Source organism: Drosophila arizonae, chromosome 5 (genome assembly GCF_054131065.1).
Source record: "Drosophila arizonae isolate 15081-1271.41 chromosome 5, UAZ_ARI_1.0, whole genome shotgun sequence".
NCBI lineage: Eukaryota > Metazoa > Arthropoda > Insecta > Diptera > Drosophilidae > Drosophila > Drosophila arizonae.
Window position 1 is genome coordinate 11,599,641 of NC_142925.1, and position 20,547 is coordinate 11,620,187.

A 20,547-nucleotide genomic window follows, 5' to 3' on the forward strand; every position below is an offset into this window, starting at 1 on the left:
TGCTTACCTTTCGTATCTCCATGATCGACATAGCCGGCGTTGGCTGTTGCCGAGGCCGATGTGAAGTCGAAACTGTAGATCAGCAATAAGCTGGCTCCTATAGACATCCACAACATAATGCCAGATATAGACATGTTGCTGTAGCTCCTGCTCCGGATCGGGTACGTATCCAACACGCGTTTGATTATTTATTTAATTCATAAAGCGCATAAATGTGAGAACGTGATGGATTTTGAACTGCGATTGTTTGCACAATCCAACGATTTGTTTATGCTCGGAATATCGAAATTATATTTTCGAAGTTTATCAACGATGGCAGTAGACAGAGAGACAGATAGTGTGAGGGAGAGAAAATTCGCGGTCTACTCAAGCGTATCCCAACTCCAACTCCATCGCGAAAGCCGAGCTTTGGGCGAAAAGCTCGCGAAATCGGAGAATTTCGGATCGATTGTATTGCAAATTATATATGTTTCAGCAGAAAAGCTGTTTGTGTTGAAATAACAAAAATAAATGAGCGTTGCGACCGATTCACGGAATATTATAATAAGTAATACAATATACAATGGCAATAAAAAAAAGCGGCGATCGCGTTGAACCTCGGCGTTAACGGGGCCGACACACGAAAGAGACGGCCGAAACGCGCGAGCGGTACGAACGGTAGAGCGAGCGGGGCAGAAGAGCCAGCGGGACGAACTTAAATTGTTAACAGCAAAAAACACTTTAATCGCGCTGGGCAATGTAAGTTAACTACGCACGCGAAGAAGCTGCTACAGTGTAACGTATTTGTATTCTTTTTTTTTTTTGCACCAATATCATTGACTTTGTTTTATTATTGTGCGGTTGTATTTTGGAAGTTGTTATTAACGTACTCCGAACACTGAAAACGACGTAGCGTCAGCGCCAAACGACCGTCAATAATAAGATTCAGTTGAAGACTGTGTGACCACCCGCTCGCAATGCTACAATACCAAACAAATGCCACAAGTGTCTGTTACTTTAGATCGATAACAGAGCATTCCAAAAATCGAAATACCTGGCGCATTTTTGATCAAATATTTGAATTTTAACATTGCAGCTATTAATATTAAGCAAACAATGCTTATAATATAAATTAAAATATATATTTGCTTATATTAAATATTCAATTGAGTTATTTTAATATTCATAACAACATTTCTTGCAATTCCTCTTGAAAATTCCTCTGTATGTGAGGTTAACAGTTCAACAACATGTTAACCGCAGTTCACTGTTAAACCATTCCGTTCACACAAGCTCGTTCCAGTTCCAAGCTCAAAACAGCTGAGCGAACCACTGAATTTTATTTTTGCCGAAAATTGCCAACGACAAGAATATAAACAAAAATAATAAAACGCTGTTTTAGTCAAAATGAGCGCGTTCGACAGCGACAGCTGGACTGTGGAAGAAACGGTGACGCTCATTGATATTATGAAGTCGCTTAAAGGGCTGCACGGACCCGGCAAATGGGATTGGCAGCGTGTGGCCAGCCAAATGGCCGAGAGCAAATGTTGGTCTAAGGGACACAGCCGGAGCGTTTCGGAATTGCGAGATAGATTTAAGAAATTAAGAAATGATTACATTAATGCACGTTATCGAAATCGTACCTGCCAATATTTTAAATATCTGAACGACCTGCTGGGCGACGAGCTGGCATCGCCCAAGCAGCAGCCCGAGACGGATGACGAGGAAGCGCAGCAGGAGCTACAACTGCATCCCGATGAGGATATTAAAGTGGAGCAGAAATATGAGCAAGTGCAGCAGCTAGAGTGTAGGTAATGCCACCAGCTAGTATACGTGTTGTTTATTTAGTATTCTTTTTCACATTAGTCAATGAGGATAATACGAATCGTTCGAATGGCTCTGCATCCAAAATGCCGCTTCGTTGCAAGTGGGCAGACGGCGAGGTGGAAACTCTGCTGAACATCATAATTACACATAAGCTACAGACGCCGCTGCTGCGCAAAAGGAATGCCAAAGTATTTAAGCTGCTCGCCCGGGAAATGGCGAAGCGCAACTTTATCAAGCGGCCGGACCAGCTGAGAGTCAAGTACCATCAACTGCGTCGGCAGTATGCGAAGGCGAAGGACGGTGGAGAGTCGTTCGAGCATTACGAGGAGATGCACGCATTGCTCAATGGCTCGCTGCAGCATGGAGAGAGCAGCGCTGGAGAGGGAGAAACGGACTCCAATGACAGCGGCGAGGAGGAGGCCGATGTGGCCCTCGGCTCGGACAGCGAATCAGAAGGTTTAATACAAGATCTATGCGTATAACGATTTGTCTTACAATTCAATCCCTTACAGGTGCCCTAGTTCGTGCCGTGATTCCATCGAATGCGCGCGTCAAGTGGGCGGAGGGCGAGGTGGACATATTCCTGGACATCATCAGCAGCATGGGACTGCAGTCCGCGCTGCTGCGCAAGCGCAATGCCAAGATCTTCAAGCTGCTCTCCAAGGAAATGGCCAAGCGATCGTTTGACAAGGCGCCCGAAAAGTTGCGCATCAAGTTCCAGCATCTGAGAAGGCAATACAACAAGGCCAAGAACGGCGGCGACACCTTCGAGCACTACGAGGCCATGCACCAGCTGCTGAATCCAGTGAAGAAACCAGGCGCTGAGCCCGAAGCGAACTACAGCAGCGGCAGTGAATCCGATTACATTTACAGCGACGAAGGCGACGCGGAGACATCCAGAAACAATCGTAGGTTGACCAGAGAATTTACGCTCTCTAAAATCAAATGAGTAATCTGCTGAGATTATATATTCAACTCTTTCGGTCAGGTCATCCGGATTCGTATTATTGGTCCGATTACGAGGTGGACGCCTTTCTAGCCATCATCAAGCAGCAAAATCTGTTCCGTGCTCTGGATGGCTCCAAGAAGCGCAACTTCAAGACTCTGGCCTACATATCGAGCCTCCTGGCTAAGCAATCCTATCAACGCACGCCGCATCAGCTGCGCAATAAGCTGCGCCTGCTGCTGCGGCGCTATAGAGAGGTTAAGAAGGAGGGCCTGGGAAACGTGCGGATGCTGCCACGCCACTTCGAGATGTTCGACGAACTGATGAAGAAGAAGCGTACGAGGAAAGCAAACGCAGTTGAAAATGTGGCAACCAGCGAAATGGACGTGTCCACCAAGACGGAGGCGGCACTGGAGAGCGACAGTGAAGGCAGCAGCTCCGGCTCCAGCTGTGATCTGTTGCGTGCCGCAGCCGAGAGCGAGGATTTTGAGGATTCATTCGAGATGCCGCCAGAACCAACGCCCCTCGAGGTGCTGACTAGCATCAGCGAGGGGCAGAAGAAGCTGCTGTCCACCCTCAAGGAATCCCAGGATCGATTTCTGCGCGAGCAACGGGAAATGCAGGCGCACTTCCTGCAGGAGCTGTCCAGTGTAATGCGCCAGGAGCGAGAGGCAACATTCCGCATGGTTAAGGAGCTGCTCATGCAGCAACCCAAGTGACTGACTAACTGTTAATAGTTAAGCTAATTTATATCATTAAGAGTAAGAAAATAAAAACAACGGGACGCAAGCTTCTAAAACTTTTATTAAATTGAATTTGAAGTTATTTGCAAAAAGTTGTTCATTATTTATCTTTGTGTGTGTGTGTGAATCTGTTGTTTTCATTTTATTTTTATTTATTTTTTTTTATTTGCATTTGTTTTACCTAAGTTGCCTTTATGCGTTTGTGTTTTTTGTTTTATTGAATGCAATTCAGTATGAATTTCAATTATTTATATTTGTATTTGTTTTTAATAACTAGTTAAATATTTATAATGTATATGTAATTTTGAGAGCTTGTTTTTTGATATGCTACATGTATTTTTTATTTTTTTGCTCTTGGGATTAAGTTAATGTATTTATTTTTGTTTTTCTTTTTCGTTTAACATTAAGCTTGTAATTTGTTCATTTATTTTATTAGTTTTTTATTTTTATTTTTTATTTCTTTTTTTTTCACAACAACTAAGCAAGCTCTTCATAAAATATGTCGCATCCAAAAAATACACGTATTTTTATTGCATAATGTCTAAATAGAAATTAAACTCGCATTATATGTAAAGTATTCTGTTTGTCGTTCTTTTTGTGTTTTTTTGGTTTTTCGTATTAATTTTGTATATTTGATATTTCAATTGTTTTTAACTAAAAACCGACAACAAATACATACGTAAGTATCTATGTGTATTTGCATATTTAACGCTCAGGCACAAAGTGTAAATTACAAATATTTCAATATTACTCTGCAATACAATTATTTTTGTGTTCATTTCGATTTTTGTTTATTTTTATTTTTTAGTTTTATTTAAATCAGAAACTAGGAAAATTCGAACGTTATTTCGGGTACTAAGTGGTATTTAATTGGATTTATGTATTGTTTAAGAAACATAAGTACAATATCTTGTATAGGTAGCGGTGTCTTCGTTTTAACTCAATTCGTTTATTCATATTTTTATTATTTATTTCCATTTTTGTTTTGTTTGTCGCTTGGAGCGCGGCTCGGGCTAAAGTCTACATACAGGCGGCGATTGGCTGCTCTGGTCACACTGTCACAGTTGATGGCGGATAAAGCTTTGCTTGAATTGGCGTCTGAGTTGGCGGTTGCTGCTGCTGCGGCTGCTGCTGTTTGTGTCTACGTGTGTGTGTGTGTGTGTTTTGGTATATTTATACGTAGTTCATAACAACAATAACAGTGTGTGTTTGTATTCGTGTCTGTCTCGTCTCTTGCTCTCTTTGGTTGAGTATGTGTGTGTTTTTTTTTAAGTATAAGAGTAGCTTTTAACAATCTAAGAGCTAATTGGCTCAGGCAGTGGATTCTCAGTGATGCGTATCTTGTTGCTTTGTGTGCCAAAGTAGAGCGTGCCGGATGTATCAGTAGTCACATATGCCCGATTGCCATTCCCGTTTCCATTTTCTGCATCCAGATCGTCTTCACTTGTCGGGTCATTGTTAGCATTGTTGTTGCTGTTGCTGCTGCCGCTACCGCTGCAATTGATTGCCGTCTCTCGTAGCCGATTACCGATGCGTAAGCTCAGCTGTAGCTGACGCTCTCGCTCTCGCTCCTGGGCGGCCTGTAGCTGTTGCTCACGAAAGTTGGCAAAGAATATCGATGAGTACGTATGATATTTGGTGCCGCAGGGAGAACTAGCTGGCGTTGACAGCGGCGTTGCTGTTATAGTTGCAGTGTTGTAGTTGTAGTTGTTGTAGTATATATATTTTTTGTGGAGGGGGAAGGTAGTAGTAGTTTGGCTTTTGTTATTTACGTTACGTTACTTTTGAGAGCATGTTAGTTGTAGTTGTAGTTATTGTTGTTGTTTTTGTTTTTATGAGTGTTCTTTATACACGTTCTAAGGATTTGCTGCTGGTGTTATGTTTTCTTTGTAGCGTGTTCTATGTGTGTGTGCATGTGTGTATGTGTGTGCGTGTAATCGGGTGAGTGCATTGATGATGTTGCTTGGCCATTGCATATCACGGGATGTTGCTGCGATTTGTTGCTGTTGTTGTTGTTGTTCTTTTGTTGTACTAGCTGCGGATGAGCTTTTGATGATGATGTTGGCGAGGCGGTAATGAGAAATGTTCTTGCTGATGATGATGAGAGACAGAGAAAGAGAGAGCGCGCTGCATGCACTTAACTGATTGGTGAGAGTAGGGCGCCACCTGCTTATCAGCTGCTGTGAAGAGACATAGACTCGAAAACCAGAAACAATAACAACAAATAGACATTGAAAGTAAATTGGATTTAAAGAGCGGCGAGTGAATTTGCGCAATTTGCTCCAGCTCAAATGATTCGGAATTGGAAATCGTTGACTTTGTTCATTTATTTAGAATTCAAATACACAACAAAAGCTTACAATTTGTGAAATTTCTTGCATAGCTCCATATTAGATCATATATATGTATATTATATATAGTATATATATCCTTACATATTGTTTTTTTTTTTTTTTTTTTTTTTTTCTGTAGCATTGTCATGTATGTATATTTGTATATGTTTTATGTATATAAATATAAACTTATTGCTTTAATAGAATTACGCACTGTATGTGTGGATCTGTGTGTGTGTGTGAGTCTAAGCAACGAGCGCCCAAGTACACAGCTCAACTCTTGCGGCACGTGAAAAAATAAATAAATACACAAAAAATTATATCGTGTAATGTTTTTCTTTTATTGCAAACAACAGCATTTGCTGTTCAATCAATACAACAATTTAGACTTATGTATATCTCAACTATATACATACATACGTAATAACTAAATTTAATACAAAATAAATTGAATAAAATAACACACTTAAGAAGCAACAATCAGAAGTGAAAAGAAAATGGAAAATCACAGTTAACAAAAGTACATACATACATACATATATAAAAGCCTCAAAAAGCTCAAGCTTCAACTTGTTGCTGACTGTGTGTGGATTTCTGTTTTATTTATTGTTTATCTTTTGCATTGATGTATGTCTGTATGTGTGTTTTGGTCTCAGCGTGCTGTGCTTTCATCTCTGTTTTTGTGTCTTCCAATTTCTCTCACTCGTTTGCCCGCGCTCACGACCACGCCCCATTCCAACTCCAATTTGGGCGGCGCAGTGCTCTCATTGCACGCAAAGCTCAATTTGCGTGGAGCTGCTCCGACTGGCTGCTGACATTTTGCGTGCCAACTTTTGCAGTGTGCCAACAGCTACGCATTGTTAAATGCAACGATATATTCATTTTAAATATTGCGTGTAAATAAACAAAATAAATAAAACATCAAATAAATTATATTTATATTCATGTATAAGCAAAATATAAGTGCATTTGTGTAGTTGCTGAAAATAAATCAAATACTACAAGCAAAACAAAGCAGGGCACAGAGTGCCAAATGTAGGCAAAGAGAGAGAGAGAAAGATAGAGAGAGTATAAGAGAGCAGCTGCTGTACTGTTACTGGGTATAAGGGTATTGTATAAAACTTATAAGCAAACTACGTGTCGTTTTGTTTGTCACTTGCAGCTGAAAGCTTTTACGCACAGAGTTCAAGTGCTAAAATGTATGCAAGCTTTTTCAAAGCTTACCAATACTTGCACAACAAATGACAAACTATTCGGTATTTGTGAATGTGTGTATGTGTGAGTGTTAAGCATTGCCTACTTTTCGTATATGTATGTTGTTTTAATTTATTTATTAATTAGCTAAATGCATTTCAACTATGTTTTTCATGTTTTCATTTTGCCACTGTCTACTGGGGTTTCTCGGAGACTATTTGCCAGGGATTTTTTTTTAAAATGTGATTTGTTTTGTGTGTACAAATATACATACCATATATTAATATTGTTTATTATTGTTGTTGCACATATTGATTGCATACATTATTAATAACAGAATTTCGTAAGAGAAAATTAAGTTGAGAAACGAAAAGAATAAAGAAAATTCATATATCGAATTTGATGCACCAAGTTTCAAAAACGTCGTTTGGTCATTAAATGAAATTCGATTCGATTAACATAATTTTTAAATATTTATATTTTGTTTGTTTTTATTCGAGGTTAGTTTCGGCGCCCAAGGTCGAGTGCATATGGGTATTTTTAGATGGATGCATGACGAGAGGCAGGCGAGGATGGTCGGCCAGGCGTTTTACAGGGTATTTCGTGTGTGTATTTTGGCATTGAGTGTCATATAATGTTTGTTTTTGAAAGAGGGAAATATATTTGTATATTGTTGTTGTTTTTGTTGTATTTGTATGTTTGTTTAGCAAAAAACAAGCAGTTAGGAGAAAGGAAAAAGAAATGAAAAACAAAGTAATGAAAATATTGAAATATTTTTTCGTTGTTTGTTTGAATTTTTTTTTTTTTTTTTGCGAAAATGCATTTGTTTTTGGTATTTTGAGAATTTTTGGCTTAGAATTTAGGTGTATTCGTGTATATTGGGGGGCCTGGTCTATGTGAAGCAACGCCCTGGCTAAGTCACTAACTAAAAAAAAAAGTTTTTTGGGAATTATAATAAAAATGGTATAAAAGTAAACGCTTGATTTTCAACAACTTTTTGGTTTTTTTGATTTTCAATTTTCATTTATTTAATTTCGTTTTTTTTTTTCTTTTTTAGGCGTACAAATATTTTGGCTAACAAACAAGTCGAATTTTCTTTGTTTTTTTTTTTTCGAATAAGTATATATATATGTATATATAATTTGTATGTCCAATTCAATAATACTTATATAAAATTTTGAACAATTTTAAAGATTTTTTGTTTGGTTTGCTCGCTGAAAGCGGTTGAAAAGCTTTGCCGTTACTAATTCGTTCTTCAATATATATGTAAACAGGAGACTTTAGGCTAAGTTTTTAAGTTTAGGTAGTGGAAAGAGAGAAGGCGACTTTTGTGTGTAACTCTATAAGGTATAGGGTATATATATATATGCTCTAGTATGTTCATTGCGACTGCATTTTGATTGTGATGAATGGGAGGTAGGAGGGTAGCTTTGAGATAATCCAATTCTCTGCGCTGAATTCAACGGAACTGAACTGAACTGATCTAAATTGAATTGAATTGAATACTCGTATGGGATTCTTCTATCTTAAAGATAATTCTGTTGTCTTGCTCATTCGTTTGGGTTCCAATTGAAGGGAGGTACTGAAAATTTGACTAGAGTAGCAGCAGGTAGATTTGTAATAGGTGGTAAGTAGATTGTTTTAGTTGTAGATTTATATATTTGTTGTAGATTTTTTTTGTAGCTGATAGGTTGTTGAGGTTCAGTTGTTCAGTGTGTGCGTGGTATTCTAACACTTACCGTAGCCCTCGCCCTGCAAGAACAGCCGAAAGGCTTCAGCCAGCTTAGCCGGTTGCTCCTCCAACACCATGGCGCAATCAGAGATCTAAATTAAAAAAATAAAAACTCTTTAATATTTATGCAACCAGAAGGAATGTGATTTTAGGTAAACCTTCATCCAGGACGAATTAGTTGGATCCAATCGGCCATTGAATGTCACCGTATCCTCCACATGCGGCGACAGCGAACCCGTTATATTGATAACGGGCATTTTCAGCGTAGTCGCTGCCGTCTCAGCGCCAGGTGTGCCCGGCGGTGTGCGCGCCAAATGCAAATCGTTGCGATGTATATACGCATTGATGAACATTGCCAGGTTAGTGGGATTGACGCCACGCTCGAAGTGCTGCTTGTACATCTGGACCAGATCATGGTTGCGCTCCTCTGGATTGCGTCCGAAATGATGCCACATCAGATAATCGATGACGCCCTGCGTCATGCCCTTGGTGCGCAAGAAGCGCGCATTGAAACTCTGATAGCCCCATTCGATCCAGCCTGATTGCGTTGACACACAGTTAATTAGGCACAGGGCGCCCACCTTATCCGGATTAGCATGGGCGAAACGTGCCAGTATATTGGCCCCAGCGCCCACACCAAACCCAATCACCGACTTTAGGCCAAAATGCGATAGCACAAACAACAGCTGGGCTGCCAACTCATCCATGGTTGGATACACATAGCTATGCGGGTGGAGACAGGGACAGAGAAGATATTGATTTAGATGATGTGTGATCAAGATGTAAATTACAGTTGTTTTTATAAGGCCTAACAGTCCTAACAGTAAATTTAAGTAGGTAATTTAGCTTTTAGATTTCACTTAATTCGAGTCAAATACAATTTCAGATTATATATATTAGTTTTAGTTTCACATTTGCCAATGCTCAGACATAGTCTAATAGTTAACTAAACAATATTCAATAACAATTAGAATCTCTATTGCTTTCTGCTACGTGCCTTTGCTGAAGCAATTAAGATTTATCATATAATTTTCAGAAAAACTTGCTCTGGCTGCTCTATGATTGGTAGATAAATAAATACAGTCATAAGTCAAAATATAGCCTTATAGAGGTTTTAGCTTATACAAAATATAGCTATCTCTATAAAAGACCAGCTTATACAATATGTCTCTTAATACAAACTTAAATAAACTAAGCTAAAGTGTTATCGATAATATCGCAAAACATCTATAACTCTTAAAGAATACAAAAAACACAATAAAACATTTTACAATACTATTTTCCTATCCGCCTCTACTCAATGTACAATGCACATTAACCATAGCTTAAAGTTGCTTTCATTTAAAACAAAGTACAGCCATAAATAATTATGATTCAACGCCCTCACATTAATTTAAAAGATTTGCCTATTCATTCAAATGCTGTATTTGCATACTTTGAACTTTTTTTTTTTTTTGAGGCTCTTTTGGGCATAATTTTGAATAATTTGCTCGATGGCTCTCTGGAGGGCAAAGAGTCCACCTTAAGCAATTATTTGGGGCACTTACTCCTCTGGCAATGTGGGCGCGCCTTCCTCCTGTCCGGGTGCAGTTACATGATACACACAAAAGTTCTCCAGCAATCCGCGCATGACTGGATAATTGAAGAAGCCAGCGAAACTGGTGGCATCTGTTTTTTATACAACATGGAATACATATAAATATACATATATATCTGTATTAGTTCAGGTGTGGGAGGCAGGTGGCAGGCAGGCTTGCTTACAGTTGAGTCCCAAATCGTGATAGGTCACTATGGCCGGCTTTGAGGTGTCACCCTGTATGGCCACATGTATGTCGCCCTTGTCTGTGGGCATGCGTCGCTGTTCGCAGGCCTCTAAGATGGAGCCGCGCGCATTGGGGAATTGCAGCTGCACCGAGCGCAGTTCGATGTCATCCATGGGATCAACGGGCATGGTGCTAAATAGACAAATACATATATAGAAAATTAGCTGTAGTTCTGTAGCTGTGTCTGTTTAGATATATATATAGTTAATATGGTTTTGTCTTTGATGTGGGTCACTCATTAACTTGCATCCGGCGTTCGGCTGGTTTCAGTGCGGGGCGCATCCTGAAGTTCTACTTGTTACGACTTGTGGGACTACAAAATTGAAGTCAATTTTTTAAATGAAACTTGAAACGCGTCTAAATTGCTAATTTACTAAGTTACAAGTTGCAAAATTAAAAAAACAATATTTATATATATATAACTTAACTTTTAAATAATATATGTATATAAATATATTATAATTATACTTTATATGCAATATTTGTTCAACATTCAAGTTATGTACGAGATGCGATTTGAGAGAGAGACTAGGGCGGATGCTTTGGGCTTATCATTATTATTATTATTATTAATATATAATTTGTTGTTAGGTTTTGGTTTTTGTTGTTCTCGCTATGCAAAATACTTACAAATACGTTAAAAGTAAAACGAAATTAGGCAAATCACAGTCTCTAAAGTGAATTATGAGTAGTTCAAAGTCAAAATCAAAATCAACAAAAGAAACTTGTGTAACTTGAGTGTTGCGTGAGAGAGGGAGAGTCTAGAGCGCCTCATACACATATATATATACATACATATGTATCTATATATATATGCGATATATATATATATCTTACACATGATATGGCTAGTAGAGTTCGATTGGGTGGTTCGTTTTCTTTCTTACCCAAGCAGATGTGCCTCCTCGGCAGTGTGTGTTGGTGCTGATGGCATCTTGGTGTTCAGTGTCTTACCAGTTTTGTCGCGGTCTCTGAAATAAATACTATGAGCATGCAAGCAAAAAAACCGAAAACACAAAAAAAAATATATCGAGAGAAAGAGATAGAGATAGAGAGAGAGGCAATTCGCTTACGTTTAATACAAATGAACAGCCCAAAATGAATAATAATAAATAAATTCAATTTATTCTTCATTTTTCCCTCGAGGAAATGTCAAAAATAAATTGAATTAGTTGAAATTTAATTATGATTCTAATTAGCTAAATACACACTAAGTTTGTATATTTGTACGAGTTGTTCATGTATATTTATAGAGAAATAGAGAGAGAGAGAGACTTAAGAATTGAGTTTAAGTTTGCCCAGATAGAGAAAGAGAGAGACAGAGAAAGTCTTTGATTGCTGATGCGGAATGATGGAACAACATTTTGTTGTTTTTCAATGTAGTTTGAGTATGAAAATGGGTGCTCGCTATATATACAGCAAGTACAATAATAATAATAACAGCAACAACAACAACATCGACAACGATAACAACAATAACAATAGTAAACATTTTCCATGTTACGTAAAACTAAATAAATGAGTCACGCAATGTCATTCGGGGTAAATGTCAACAACAAACAACTGGCGCCACAAATATTGAGCTCCCACTGGTGCCCTCCTTCCCTCCTGCTCCAACTACACTCCTGCTTCCCTAACTCTTCTTAACAAACTCATTTTGCAGAGCTAATGTCTACCAGCCAGACCGTGTGTCTAGGTAATTTGGCTCACTGGTTTTTTGGCCATCTAAAACAATTATGCGGCACATAAGCACTGTTCTGCCTCAATTAGAGACTCAACTGAGAATTCAGTTCGATTCCATTAAAGCCTCTCTCTACATTAGCGACTGTATTTGCTATTGAGGATTAATTAAGGCTAAAGCTAACGGAGATACCAACTCAAGTGTCATTTTTTTAAGCTACATTAATAAAACACTCCGAATGGACTGAAAATCGAATTAGATAAGAGATAACGAAGGGACACATAGAGAGCTAGAGCCAAAAACACAGAGAAAAATAACATAATAAGGAAAAGATTAACACTTTTAGAGATAAGTGAAAATAAGAGAAATGCTAGAGAGAGGATAGACAGCAATAGGAAAGAATCAGATCGAAAGACGCCAGAAAGACAGATGGATACTGCGAAAGGGAGATGTAAAGATAGTAGACTGAGAAGAGAAAGCGAATATTCTAAACTGCAACTGGTCACATAGAGAGATAGAATCGTACAGAACAAATAATTAGATAATCACATATATGAAGTATAGAGATAGACGCAATTTGTATGTCTATGAATCAATTAGTATTTTATATTATATATTTATCGTTCAAATGAAATCAAAATACATATAAAGGTCACTATTGTTGCTCAGTAAACAAATTAACCACATATCAGCTATATATAGGCTACAATATCGACCTTCATTTTCTATAATAAAGTATTATTGTTAGGCTAAGGCAACTCAAAACCAAAAGTCGTAGCGGATAAAGCTCCTATATAATAATTAACGGAATTAGAATCAGAGATAAACAAGTTATTATTTATTCCACGAACTCAACACATGTGTATATAGTATCTTTCTATATACGCTTAATAGCTTTTCTCAAAATAGCCTAGTACATCAATTAGGCGAACACAATTTAAAGCCATTAAAAATGCTTTTCAAGTCGAAGCTAACACGCACAACGCTGCTCCCACGCAAAGTTCTGAAGCGGGGGTGTTTAGAGTAAAGAGTACAGAGTACATACCGTTATTAAAGCACTTTAATATTTTTGCTGTTGCTTCCTTCTTCAGCTGTTTATGTGCACTCGCGTATTATTTGCCAATGCTGTGCCGATTTAAGCGCAAGGCGCCAGACTTGAAACGGTCAGCAACAGCAGCGAACCGGTTAGGACCGGTGAGACCCACACAGAACAAGAAACGCTGCACAGCGTAAAGTGCAATGACTGAAGTGTAAACAGAGCTTTCTTTAACTGGAGCTTTACATTACTAATACATATTTATGTATATGTGCATGAAGAGATTCATTGAATTCAGTCTGTGTAGGTATGTGGTAGTGTGATATGTCACACTGTTACGGAAACATTAATTAAAACACTTGACTATGATGATGATGTCCATGATAATGATGATGGTGTAGGTAATCAGCATAAATAATAATTGTAAAGAATGAATACTTAAGTAGATATTTAGCTCGCTGACAGAAATAGAACAAAAATGAAGCGCAGTTAGCAATTGACTAAATTGCGGTTCACCGTCGACGGCAAATTGTCTGACTAGACGGCGAGCGACTTCTGGGTTTGCACTCTGCACTCTCTAGAGCTTTAGCATGTTTGGTATTGACAAAACTGCAAGCGGACTATGCGACCTTGAGCCAGGGCTAGCTCAGCAATAAATATAAAGAAAGTTGCACCCGTGTCGATGTTGTGAATTGGTGATGTAACCGAGAGAGCGCAAAGTGAGCAATATACATACATATTTACATATGTATATATATTTGTGCAATTACTTCACTTCTCTTTTGGATGAAATCAAAAGTAATGCTAATGCTCGGAACAATAACACAAAAAGCTCTCACGCACATGCAAATGCAATTATGGCTGTGTGCTTGAAGTAACGGTGAAGTAAAGAAGTAAATGTTATGCATTTGCAGAGTGCAACAAGAAAGAAAGACAACATCAACAACAAACAGCAACAACGACAACAGCAATTATTTGAAGAAAAGTAAAGTGAAAAAGTTTTCTTTTAGCTTTTCGGTGTGCCTTTTCACTGTTCCACTTACCTGGTACCACCACCAACAATGACCACCGGCCGTTCCATGCGCACTAGTTCCTCGCTTTCTCCAGGAGAGGACTTGATCGCCTGACCAAAGGCACGCCTCACGCTCTTAAATACGGAGTTAGGCGATGCAGCCTGTGGTTCTGTGGTGGACTGATAGATGGCGCTGCCATTGCCATTCATCGCCGGTAGCGACACATAGCCGCCCTCTGATTGCGGCATTGTTTGCCTGCGCTTTTCGCCTTCTACTATTTTTTTCCTTTTTCTCTTTTTTTTTGTTTTTTGCCTCACTTTCTTTTGTTTGCTTTGCTTATATGTTTGTGTATTGGCATATGTCAGTCTCTCCACCACCCAATATACTTAGCCTGCTTTTCCTTATTTTCATATGCAGACAAAACTCTCAGTGCGTTGACTGTGTGTGTGTGTGAGAGTGTGTGTATGTGAATGTGAGTGTGCGTTGCATGCAATTTGTGCACATGTTCGTTGTTTGTGGTTGTGTGGGTGTGTGTGTGTGATTGTGTGTGCGTGCATTTGATATGCGACATTTTTGGTGGGTGTAGAAATCATATAAACAATGCGTTCGTTTGTTGAGTTTGACACGTGATTCATCGGCAGGCAGCAGACAGCCATTGTTGCCATATAACATAACATATATATATATAAGTATATTTTGTGATATATACAAATAACATCCATTCGTCAGTTGTAGTGTAGTTGCAGCAGCAGCAGCAGGCACAATCAACATAAATCAAATAAATTAAGAAAGAAAAAAGAATAAATTATAATCTAAAATGACAATCAAAATATATCACAATGAAAATGTTGAACACGAAAAGCCAACCACCCAAAACATGTTAAGCTCTGATTGCTTTTACAGTAACAATAAGGCAGAAGGAGTGAGACAGGCGCTTTAACAGCTCATTAACTTAACACATGTTATTTTTGCAAGGGAGATAGATGCTTTAAAAGCTCTTTAACTTAGCATACGTTATTTCCTAATTAAAATCGTTTTTTCTTAATTATTAAGTTCTCTGTACAGACCAAGTGAAATATGCAATACTCTCTCTCGTGTTTATAGGGCATCATGAATGCATAATGATTAACATAAGCATACATCTCATTTTGGTTAGTAAGCATTAAGCGGGCAAGCTACAACAACAACTACTACTACAACAACAACAATAGCTACGAGCATTAATTGTTTTTGGCGTCAAAGTTCGTACTTGAAACAAGATATGCAGGCCAAAACCAAGCCAGTCAGCCACAGTTCCACACACACACACACACACACATTCTTCTAACACTCACATGCACACAACGCCGCACACATGTTGCCGACTGCAGCGCACTCAACCGCTGCTCTGCTCTGCTCTGCACTGAGCTGTGCTATTTACCCCTCCTATTGGTGGCAATGTGCATTACATTAACCCAGTTCCAGTTCTATGCGGCAAATGGGGCTCTGCGGCTCTGCCTGAGGGTCTCTTATATTCAAAAGCTCCGGCCACATGGAATTTGCACAGCTCTTCACAGCTGGAAGCTGATTAAGTGCGTCAACACCACCGCAACTTTCATTTAAACACTTCAAAAAGTAAAAAAAAAAATGTTTTTTTGCTACAAACACTGACAAATAAATAATTATAAATAAATAAAGGAACGATAATGAAAAGCTTCAACGATGACGCAAACTTCTAGACATGAAATATAGAAAAAAAAAATAAAATAAAAACTGACTGCAAACATTTTGCGTCTTAGCAATAAAAAATGGCAGCAGGCAAATTGCGAACTTTTCAGTTGACCAGGCTCTGAGAGCCATAAAGCGAAAAGGTCTGGGCAATTGTCCAAACTGTAAACACATATTCGGTCATTTGATTCGACGGTCGTCGGTCGGGATTACATACATATATGTATGGTATATATAGTACAGTTTCTTATCTATTTATTATGCAAAACTAACGACGTCGTTTCTCATTCTGCTGTTTCACATTTCCCACACTGAGTGTGCTGCATAAATTTCAAGTATAAAATAATAATAGCTATAACAACAAAGGAGAAACAAAAAACTTTTTACCATAACAATCAACGTGAAACTCAGATTCTAGCAGAGCAAATAAAGCGCCCAAAATGTTGATTCTATCTCGAGCACTTGACTAAAGACTTTGGGCTACAATTTTGATGAATTTAGTTCAAATCAGTTCAATGGTCTTGTCATGCGATACCTAATGAATAAGTCTATACAGCTTGTAAAATTTCAGTTCTTATCTATAGAAGAAATTGTATACCGAATTTGGTAGCTGTAGGCCTTAGAGCCCCCTAGCTCAGTTTTATTTTAGTATCTAAATTCCCAAATTTCTTGTTTATTTTCCAAATTGTATACGAAATGTAATATGACCTTGCTTCTATAATCTTTGCGTTCATATATAGTACATAGATTAACACATCAAACCTGTTTTACTTGTTTTTGTATGCGTCACATACTGCGAATTATTAAGGTTTCCTTATGCATTATCATTGTTTATATGTTATATTATATGTTATAAATTATATATTGTATCAAATTATTTCTTGTAATTACTAAGTTCGTATAGCTCATATAAACAGCTGTTTGTTTACCTAATAATGTATAATACTAGTTTAATCTAAATCTATTTATTATTAATAATGTATTATATATAAAAAAAAAAATAAATAAAAAATATTATGTATTTTAAGAGCATATTTCAGCTATTTTAATCTTCATAAAACCAGATGCAAAAAAAAAATTGTCTTCTATATATATAAAATATCTATATTTCTGTCTATTAGAATATACCGCATATCCGATTTGTTAGCTACACTTCTATTAAGCTGAAAGTTCGTATTGCTTCTATTTAAAGTTAGATACGCAAACAAAGGCTTTCCATAATTATACATTATATAGGGTATATTCAGTGCCTCTACGTCATTTAAATTGTTCTAATCTCAGCTGTGTTCATTAATTTAGCTTATCAACTAAAACGAACTGGGTCGTGAACAATGGATTGTCCAACTGTTAATTAGGGCTATATAACATACGTGAACATTAGCTGTGATTTATCGGGAACTTCATTTTGATTACTTCAAGCTGATAAATCAAAAGGCAAGTCCTACATGTGCAGTGGCCATGTTACCTTTGACCTTTTGGCCTGGTTGCAGGCGATTTGCCACTTCAAGAGATGCCAAAGCCCAGTCATAAGTCGAATGACTTGCACAGGGCAGTAAGTGCCATTTGCCTATTGCACACTATATATATTCTATATTATATATAGATTATATAGGCCTTGTATAGCTAGGCTACTGGGCCAAGCCTGCGGGTGCACTAGCCCCACTGGCAATTCCGATAATTACAGTGGCAACCACAGCTACAGCCACAGCCACAGCAGCAGCAGTTCGAGAGTGTGTGCCATTTATGGCAAATTATTCATAATTACAATTGCGTCAGAGAACATTGTAAAAAAAATTACCAATTGGCAAAAATGGGCAATAGAGGTATTTATATACTATGTAAAGACTCTGCAAAAGGGAAAAGGTGCAACCTTGTACTGAGAGAAAATGGGAAATATTAACTAAGAAAGTGTTATACTTCAGTTAAATTTTATCATGAAGCTAAAATGTAAGCATTGATGAACACTGTTAACAGTCTGTTAAGCGAGTCTTTTCATTAGTAGTGCTATAGTGCACTGCAAGAAATATATGGCAACTATAATATACATCTATATTAAATATTTATTTCAAATTATTATGCCTTATGCATTATGCATGTTAGTCAAAAGACTTGCCATATGGAATACAACTGTGAACTTTTTTATTATCCCTTTAACCTCGAGTCACTGGTCAATGCTTTGCCTTGAGCCAATATGTGCTTTATTCGTATATGTTACTCAATCATTTTGGGCCGTGTAGCTGCGCCGTTATTGACAATTTGGCAGGTAGCCATGGCAACCGTTGGCAGGTCAACAGCAATCGCATTGGCAACACCGCCCAGACCCAGAGGCAACAACACTGCCAAATGCGTGTGCATTAGAAAGTGTGGATGCCTCCAGTCGGACCGGGCTAAGCGCAAATTGTTGTTGGCCAAATGCAAGAGGGCAACACAAAAATATCTACGTATTTCTCTCTTTCCCTCTCTGGTTTTTTAACATAATTTATCAATCAATTCAAGGATCTTTCGTGTCGTGTCCTGTGTGCTAAACCAAATTGCAGCACACAAGTGGAAATTATATTCAAATCAAAGTGTTTTTATGATGGGGGGCGCCGGGGGAAGTCGAACAGGTGTAGAGGAAAAAATCCTATAAGGGAAATGTCACGCTATATGGCAAAAGCCCTGAGGCTTTCATTACAATACGAACGTCACAGTAACACACATACAAGGATGAAGAGCAGAATGAGAACGTCAACAACGTAGTTCCTGGCCATGTAGTTGTTAGCGGCACGGATGTGTTGCAGGAGGGGCAGAGCAAAAAAGAAGAGTGAGAGAGAGAGAGAAATATAGAGCAGGGGCGTCGTGCAGGTTGCTTTACTGTTACGTGTTTGCAATCGATTTGAGAGTTACATAAAAATACAACCAGGCAGCGCAGGAGTAGCAGAGAGAGAGAGATAGAGAGCGAATCGGGCAAAAAGCAATTTGGCAATTTGTGATGGACTCGAAATGCTAGGTTAACTGACCTACGCGCGATATTAAATATGCAGACAAGTTAAACAACAAAGTCAAATAAAAGCAACGCTTGTTTGGCGAAGTCGCGGGCGAAAAGCCACGACGGCGACGTCGACGTCGACGTAGGCGCTATCGCTGGCGCCGCACAGTTAACAGCGCTTACAAATGGAGCACCAGAAGTAATAAAATTCAAACAAACAAAAACGGATGGGCGAAAAATAACGCAGCTCGTTGGAGTGTGAAGCTTTCTGGGCCTGCGTTACGTCAGAATTCGTTGGGGGTTTGTCAAAATTAACAGCATAAAGCAAATCAAAAGGAAACATAAATGAGAAAGAAATAAATTAAGATGCATTAGAAGATAAATTTGGCAACAATAGGCAACAACAATATTAACATTAACATGCAATGTAACGACTAACAGACAACTGTTAACTACTGCTAAAAGCTCAAAGTTCAGCTGTGTGAGAGCTGAGTGTGTTAATTGAAAAAAAAAAAATAAGAAAAAAGAATACGAAAAAAAGATTGCAAATGATAAACTTGATGGAAAATGATGCAGCGCGTTGTGAGTAGAATGAGCGAAGAAAGAGAAACGGACGAGAGGCGGGCATAGTAATAGAGGTAATATGTGTAGAAAGAGCAAAAGTGACAAAATGCATCAACAACAACAACAACAGCAACTATTACTACTGCAACAACAATAGAAGCAGCAGCAAAGCTATGCAAATCTGACAGGCAGAGGCAGAGGGTCATCACGCGCCAGACCCGTTATGTGAGAGTGCATGTGTGTGCAATTTGCCAATGCCTGTGTCTTATTGTTGTTGCTGCTGTTTTTGATATTACCACTTTGTCTGCTGTATGTGTAGGGGTGCGTAGTGTGCCTCTGTGTGAGTGCTGGACATTCAAGACTCACCTGACGATCGTTGTGCTTATGTTTCTCAGTGATGAACTTCCAGCAGACAACAACAATAACAAGAAAAACAACAACTGTTACTGTTACTGTAAATCAAATGATGTTCGGCGGGGTAGACGGGATGTAGGCAGCAATTTTATTATAAAATTTGTGGAAATTTACTGATGCGCGTTTTCTTGTTGAGCTGCTTTTGGATTTTCTTGGCAGTTTGAAATTTCTTCTTATGCTTTTTGCCTTTTTTTTTTCTTCTCCTTCTTCTTTTTGGTAGTTAACTGGCACGCACAAAAAACAACAACAATAAGAATAACACTCGCAGGGCCTTTTTTCTATGAAAAAATCAATATTTCTTTGGGTGTTCAAATTTTTTGCGTTTTACACTTGTATAATTTGATGCTGTTTCGCGCACGCCCAAACACAAACACAGTTACTATGCTGCATTGGATTAATTTAATTTATTGCTGAACACTAATTCGTTGTTGTTTGTCACAATAAGAACAAATTTAAATGATAACTTTTCTGGACTAAACTGCGGACGACTCAACTCGATTATGATACACGCGACAGTGTGACCAAATATTGAATGTGAAGAAATATGCAGACTTTGTTTAGAATTAGTTGGTGCGATTGCAGGTCGA

General features: G+C 38.3%; 3 protein-coding genes across 15 annotated transcripts in view; 1 reads left to right on the forward strand and 2 right to left on the reverse strand.

Annotated features, from left to right (window-relative positions):
• Egfr (epidermal growth factor receptor) overlaps positions 1 to 948 on the reverse strand; it is a 44,573-nt gene extending 43,625 nt beyond the window's left edge. The window contains exon 1 of the mRNA XM_018010052.2: positions 8 to 948. Coding sequence (XP_017865541.1) covers positions 8 to 134 — 127 coding nt within the window. The 5' untranslated portion in view covers positions 135 to 948. The remainder of the gene's footprint in view (positions 1 to 7) is intronic.
• A 159-nt stretch (positions 949 to 1,107) lies between these two features.
• Positions 1,108 to 3,577, forward strand: LOC108615525 (uncharacterized). The gene is made up of 4 exons (XM_018010060.2): positions 1,108 to 1,786; positions 1,846 to 2,262; positions 2,319 to 2,714; positions 2,795 to 3,577. Exons 1-4 carry the CDS (start codon positions 1,387 to 1,389, stop codon positions 3,469 to 3,471), a joined length of 1,890 nt encoding a protein of 629 aa, XP_017865549.1. The 5' UTR covers positions 1,108 to 1,386; the 3' UTR covers positions 3,472 to 3,577.
• Positions 3,539 to 20,521, reverse strand: MESK2 (misexpression suppressor of KSR 2). 13 transcript variants are annotated; one of them, XM_018010061.2, is made up of 8 exons: positions 19,913 to 20,516; positions 14,338 to 14,745; positions 11,465 to 11,560; positions 10,516 to 10,709; positions 10,302 to 10,422; positions 8,913 to 9,477; positions 8,762 to 8,846; positions 3,539 to 5,173 (listed from the first exon to the last, which is right to left on the reverse strand). In XM_018010061.2, exons 2-8 carry the CDS (start codon positions 14,553 to 14,555, stop codon positions 4,791 to 4,793), a joined length of 1,662 nt encoding a protein of 553 aa, XP_017865550.1. In that variant the 5' UTR covers positions 14,556 to 14,745; positions 19,913 to 20,516; the 3' UTR covers positions 3,539 to 4,790. The 13 variants fall into 13 exon arrangements, with proteins under 13 accessions (XP_017865550.1, XP_017865552.1, XP_089328250.1 ...); XM_018010063.2 differs by having other exon boundaries at positions 11,465 to 11,548; positions 19,913 to 20,511; XM_089472124.1 differs by lacking the exon at positions 19,913 to 20,516 and adding an exon at positions 15,728 to 15,912.
• Positions 20,522 to 20,547: the final 26 nt, after the last annotated feature.

Coding starts and splice junctions, on each gene's coding strand:
- LOC108615525 (XM_018010060.2), top strand. CDS start 1,387: ATGAGCGCGTTCGACAGCGACAGCTGGACTGTGGAAGAAACGGTGACG. Junction 2,263..2,318: donor CTCGGACAGCGAATCAGAAG/GTTTAATACAAG, acceptor AATCCCTTACAG/GTGCCCTAGTTCGTGCCGTG. Junction 2,715..2,794: donor GGAGACATCCAGAAACAATC/GTAGGTTGACCA, acceptor TCTTTCGGTCAG/GTCATCCGGATTCGTATTAT.
- MESK2 (XM_018010061.2), bottom strand. CDS start 14,555: ATGCCGCAATCAGAGGGCGGCTATGTGTCGCTACCGGCGATGAATGGC. Junction 10,710..11,464: donor GAGGAGGCACATCTGCTTGG/GTAAGAAAGAAA, acceptor TTGTCTATTTAG/CACCATGCCCGTTGATCCCA. Junction 10,423..10,515: donor TCACGATTTGGGACTCAACT/GTAAGCAAGCCT, acceptor TATAAAAAACAG/ATGCCACCAGTTTCGCTGGC.